Source organism: Poecilia reticulata, linkage group LG15 (assembly GCF_000633615.1).
Source record: "Poecilia reticulata strain Guanapo linkage group LG15, Guppy_female_1.0+MT, whole genome shotgun sequence".
NCBI lineage: Eukaryota > Metazoa > Chordata > Actinopteri > Cyprinodontiformes > Poeciliidae > Poecilia > Poecilia reticulata.
The window spans coordinates 2522700-2528990 of NC_024345.1; the positions used below are offsets into that span (position 1 = coordinate 2522700).

At 39.7% G+C, this 6291-nt stretch overlaps 1 protein-coding gene across 1 annotated transcript; it reads left to right on the plus strand.

Annotated features, from left to right (window-relative positions):
• The first annotated feature begins 128 nt into the window (after positions 1-128).
• pno1 (partner of NOB1 homolog) lies at positions 129-2753 on the plus strand. Its single transcript, XM_008428862.2, has 7 exons — positions 129-429; positions 1422-1568; positions 1658-1741; positions 1969-2029; positions 2149-2266; positions 2365-2435; positions 2518-2753. Exons 1-7 carry the CDS (start codon positions 229-231, stop codon positions 2583-2585), a joined length of 750 nt encoding a protein of 249 aa, XP_008427084.1. The 5' UTR covers positions 129-228; the 3' UTR covers positions 2586-2753.
• The last annotated feature ends 3538 nt before the right edge of the window (positions 2754-6291 follow it).

Consider the following 6291-nt stretch of genomic DNA (forward strand, 5'->3'; position numbering starts at 1 on the left):
CTTAAGGGCATACATAAGTCGGCTAATGGACATTGATAAATGAGACTGAATTATTAGTGACACATTCTGAGTTTTATTTTAAATCCTAAACGTGTTCAAGAATTTCTTAACTCTATAGGCACTGATGACGCGGCTGTTTGGGTCTTTCCATCGCACCTCATGCCTCTGTGGCCACAGTCTGCCTCAGTTTTCTGAGCAAAACCGGATTTTAAAACACCTTCTGTGGAAATGGACACCGAAAAAACTCCTACTGTAGCCGCTGAAGTGACCGGGGAGAGTAAAGATGGAGCAGAGGCATTTACGAAGGTGAAGTCTAAAAAGAAGAATCAGAAACGTAAACGTGAGCAAGACGGAGTGGACATGGACACAGAGGAGAGCGTGGCCATTAAACGGCCGCAGTTTCCACCGATCTCCGGAGACAAATTACGGGTAATTACCTCTATTTGCGTCCATCACATGTATGTAAAAAAAAAGGTAAATTTTTAGGCACTGTTGTGTTTTCAGCACTTTAACAAGTTGGTGTGTGTGCTTCCCCTTTAAAACGTGCGCATGCGCACATTGTTCTTCAGACCTATTGGGAGAAACTACGAACGATATCGCTAATGACTTCCTTCGGGTGATGACGTCTCTAACAGAACTGATACATTGAAACAATGACATATTTAAACGAGCAATTCAAAATGATGCGTCAACAGCCAAACGAGCCGAGTGAAAAACAAAACACTAAACCAGGGGTGTCCAAAGTCGGTCCTCTAGGTCCGGCATCCTGCATGTTTTAGTTCTCTCCCTAGTGGTTGTAACAACCTCCTCATCAAGGCCTTTTAACGAGCCATCATTTGATGCAGGTGTGTAAACCCAGGGAGAGAACTAAATCATGCAGGATGCCGACCCTCCAGGACCGACTTTGGACACCCCTGCACTAAACTGTATCTAAGTACGTATGTCTTACCATATATCCATATATAGCTATATAGACATAATATTGCAGGAATTTATTTACCATTCTGATAAATGTAGCTATTATCATGACACTACTCTGAGTTATTTTATGGTGTCTTCCATTTTGGCGTTGCTGACACGCTTTTCTGTGATTCATAATTATCTCTTTAATATTTTTTTATTATTATTATTTGTCATTTAATCTTACTTTTACTCCAACATATTATTCTCTTTCAGCCAGGTAACCAAACATAATTTTGCCATTTTGTGTCTCAAGTCAAACTACTTTGAAAGTGTATGCAAATAAAACGACCATATGTTTACTTAAAAAATATTGATTAAAAAAACATAAATCTATGTGTGTCATGAGATGAGAACTATTATGTTTGAGAGTTAATGAAGGTATAGATATACTTGGCACAGATTTTTACTTGCATTTTAAGGTGACGTTGTTTGGATATGTGTTCCTGTGTGTGATTCAGGGACCAGATGAGATGCGTAAGATCCCCGTTCCAGCTCACAGATACACCCCGCTGAAGGAGAACTGGCTAAAGATTTTCACTCCCATCGTAGAGAACCTGCAGCTTCAAGTTCGATTTAACCTCAAGACCAGGAACGTAGAAATCAAAGTAAGTTCAGACATGTTACTATTCTTAAGGCTTTTTTTTCCCCCCGTAGTGCTTACAGCCTCGTCTGTTTCGTGTGTTTTATTTTTCAGACGTGCAAAGAGACGCAGGAAATCAGCGCCCTCACGAAAGCGGCAGATTTCGTCAAAGCATTCATCCTAGGCTTCCAGGTTGAGGTGAGTGCACAGGTGCTTTTATTTAAAGTCAGCAGTCAGTGCACGAAATGCTACCTGATGAACAACCTCAGTATTGATTAGCTGGAGTTTAGCCGATAATCGTCCCTTTAGGGAAGTCGAAACCTTTGAAAGTTGTGATTTCAAGTTTGTAGGACTCCATGGAGTCGTTGACGTTGAACTCGCTGGATTCCTGCCAGTGATGTAATAGTCGCCCTTCCTCTTCCCAGGATGCCATGGCGCTCATCAGATTAGACGAGCTTTTCCTTGAAAGCTTTGATGTCACAGACGGTGAGATTGCGAAACCCGAGGCCTTCTGTCTGCTCTCCTACTCTGCACTTGTTTGTTCTCCTTTTTTCTTTGCAACAGATTGACCTTTTTGTTGTTTTACTTTTTCTTTTTTTCCACAGTAAAACCTTTGAAAGGCGACCACTTATCCAGGGCCATCGGAAGAATAGCAGGGAAAGGAGGAAAAACGAAATTCACCATTGAGAATGTGACAAAGACTCGCATCGTTCTGGCAGAGACGTATGTGATCCCAAGTCATGCTTCGCCCATCACAGTTGAACCTTTGATTCCCTCACAATATGCATGTATTTAGTTTTGTTCTAAATGTGTTTCAACAGGAAAATCCACATTTTAGGTTCTTTTCAGAATATCAAGATGGCCCGAACAGCAATATGTAACCTGATTTTAGGTAAGCAGCCGATCATTTAACATTTAGATCAAAACTTTAAATGCTGGAAATGACCTTTAAAACCTCCCCCACCTCTCAACAGGAAGTCCACCTTCAAAGGTTTACGGTAACATCAGAGCGGTGGCCAGCAGGACTGCGGAGAGATTCTGAAATCCGATTGGCCGTTACATGCCGTTCTCTCCTCCTTTTCTGTAACTGCGATGAGTTGAGGTCACGGACTGGGGTTCGAGATGGGGTCCGACACGTACATCGTATTTTGATGAACAGTGTTGGTCCTTGGAAATATGAGTTATGTAAATAAATATGAAAAACAATAAAGGTGGTTTATTTCTGTGAATGTTTTTAGCAGAACACAAGGTGTATACAGTTATTCTGTATATACCCTGTAAATCAAAGTTTGTGATTTCTAAAACTTGGTGTCTTATTTTTGGCTGAACTGACTGAATAGTGACGATTGCAGCATCATGTATCAGTGGTGTAGATAAAACATGACAGGACGTCCACTTCCTACGTCAGAATGTCGGCCTAACTTTTTGATATGACATTTAACCTCAACTTTCCTCATTTGTTTACCGTTCTAGTGTGAACATGAACCAACGAGAATACAATTCATTTTGGGCTTTATTTTATTTAAACCCTTCTTGTTTAATGTATGCAATTAAAATCGACACAAAGCTCAAATATTTACATAACTTTTTTGGATCTTTACCTTTTTATACATTTAATATTTTCAATAGGGTTGAGGTTTGGGCTATAACAGGATCTTACCGTTAGCCTAGTTCTGTTAACAAACCAGTTTTGGATTATTGTTCTGTAGAAACACTCATTTGTATGCCAGGTTTTCACCATAAGACCAAAACTGTCAGATAAAACAATAATGGCTGCTATGTTCAGGAGCCACCAATGACAAGCCTATTAGAAACTGGAAACTACTTGTCCACCACCGTTACGATCCTCAATGAATTAAGTTTACCAACATGAAGGTTGCCGACCGAGAGACGTTCCTGCTCCTTACAGGTTTGCTGAAATTTTCAAGCAAGACAATGACAGCCATTTGGTCACTATAACAGGACGTTTAAATGAGTCAAGGTGAGGCCAATAGGACAATGACGGGTTGATGAAGCAGGACATTAAGTTTCTGGGACAGACGGCTCTGACCTCCAGGCTTCTGAAATCGTGTGGTCTATTAACAGCAGTGGAAATGCAAAGGAACCAGCTGATTGAAACAAACCCTACCGGTTCTGCCAAGAGTGGTGAGACGTCCTGACAGAATGAGAGAAACTTAGTGATGACGTATTTTCTCAGCAAATTGCTAAACACTTTTTGCCAACTATTCTATGCATTGGACAGTTTTTAGATCACAAGTCCACAATAAATTCAGCATACATTTTGTCCAATTGTTTGTTTTTTTAAAGTCAGTGAAGTTGTTTGTTGTATAGTCATCCAACCTTTAAAAAAAAAAAAAAAAAAAAACCTCATTTTTGCTGCTTGCATCTGTGATCTCACTCTTTTCGGTCATGACCAAAACCCCTGACCACAGAAGAGTGCAGGAACATATCTCAAGCAGTAAATCAAGAGCTTCACTTTTTGACTCGGCTCTTTTCACCATGAGAACGTAGTACAGCTCTAGCATCAATGTGGATGCCGCACCAAACAGTTGATTTGTTCCCTCCCCCCTGCCCTGTGTACCTGATCTGAAGAAGGCGCTTTACCGTTCGCCAGCTCAAGACTGTAGCCTCAGATTTGGAGGTACTGATCCTCAATCCGCCCTGGAGATCATGACCTGATGAAGCCAATAGGACATCATCTGCAAAGAGCAGAGATCCTGTCCTGAAACAGGGGAAAATCTGGGGAAAGGGCAGCCTTGGTAGAGTCCAAGTCTCCCCAGAAACGACTTACGGCCAGCAAACAAAAAAAACAAAAACAAGAATATTTCAATTCAATCTTTCACATCTTCAGAAGTCAGAATGAGGGGAGGGAAAAATGTTACTTTCAACATTTCAAAGTTTATTTAAATTTTATTTCATTTTCATACAGTATCAAGTTTCCAACAGTCCCACAGCATAATATGCAGCATGCAGAAAAAGGAAAAAAAAAAAAGGTTCTCAAACTTAAATCTTTTCAGATATTCCCACGCAAACTAAAAAGAACCCAATTCCCTCAGAGAAAAAAGTAGCACTTACAAACTAAAGCGCGGTCTGAACTATACAGAGAACAGAGAGCCAGAACTGCATTTAACAAATACTTTATATACAAAAGAAAGAAAAAAAAAATTAAATCAAATTTCCCCTTTAAGCTGAGTACAGTGTGTGGCAGTTTGAGACAGGATCAGATATGCAACTTTTACTGGAATCGAAGCATCTCGCTGACCCGGGTAAAATACAAAAAAGTTACATGTAGTTCAGTTCATTTGGATTACCGCTCATAATATGTGTACATTTACCAAAGTTTGGCAACATCCATATTGTATACCGTAAAATTCTTAAATATATTAACATCACCATCCATGTGTAAACAAGAGTTTTATTTCAAAAATTGATCTACATGCACAACAAAAAAAAATATACTTCCATGTCATGCAAGCACAGGGAGGCCCAAAGCCGTGCAGAGCTCAGGGATGGGGAACAATAGAGCACTCCAGATCTGACTGAGAAGTCCTGTTAAAACTAGCAGTTGGCCTCCAAAGCAAAACGGACATCTATCCCAATTCTGTTAATAGTAGGAAGCATTTTTCCCCTTGGAAAAAATAAAAATTTGGTTGAATTTAAGTTTGTTTTTTTTGTTTTTTTGTCTTTGTTTTTTTTCCCCTCCCTGCTTGAATCAGCAGGTTTGGAAAAAGAAGGATTGGGGGAGAGAAAAACAACATGACTGTGTGAGAAAATAATAGTAATAATAAAAAAAGTGGGAGTGGAAGCCAACTTTTGAAATGTACACGCTCCAGATAAAAACAGAAAACTCTAAAAACTAGTCTAGCGCCATTGCACACTGATCATGCTAACGTGTTAAGATTAAGTGTTTTTGCGTTGAAGGAAACTGACCCGTCCTGTGCTGCACTGAGACATTTCAGAGGCAAAGCCTTCCTCCCCCTCTTTCTCCTCCTGCTGCGGTTCGATAAGATGAGCACACATCGTTTACCTAATATACACATCTTTTTTTTTCCTTAAAAAAAAAAACAAAAAAACAACGACAACAAACGACAACTGCTGCCTGCAGGTAAGTCTCTTAAGTTGCTTTATCCTCGCACAAACAGCCTAAAAATCTCATAACTGTTCTCTCTCGGTTCTTTGCCAAAATGTCATCCAGCATGGTCTGCTAGCGTAACGGAAAAAGCATGATTTCCACTACGGTTCAATAGCGAGTGCTTAACTATTCTTTGCATTGGAGATTGTCATTATGGATGCACAAAGCTTTCTTCACAAGTAAACCATGTTATCAGTTTGCAGCCATGACTGGTTTGAGTTTTTTTTTTTTCCTTTTTCTTTATCTGGAAAGACATTTTCTTGGCATTAATTGAACCTAGCTAGAATCTCATGATAGGAAACAGGGATGATGTCCGACAATATAAACACAATCTTACGTATAAATAAAACTAGCAATCTTATTAAAAAAACAAGACGATGAGAAGCGTTGCTAAGATTGGAAGCTTTTACTGGTCGGTTCAAACTGAGCGCGGGAGCAAAAAAAAAAAAAAAAAAAAAAAAAAAAAMKKSWYMAWWKTTTGTWTTGTATTTACGATGCCTCGCAGTCGTGCAGTTGGAAGCGTCGCCCTCCGGTTTTCCCCTCTGTGTGAATGAATGCAGTGATGATAGTTAATAACGAACTGGTTCTGGATATGTTCTGGTTGGCACTTCATACC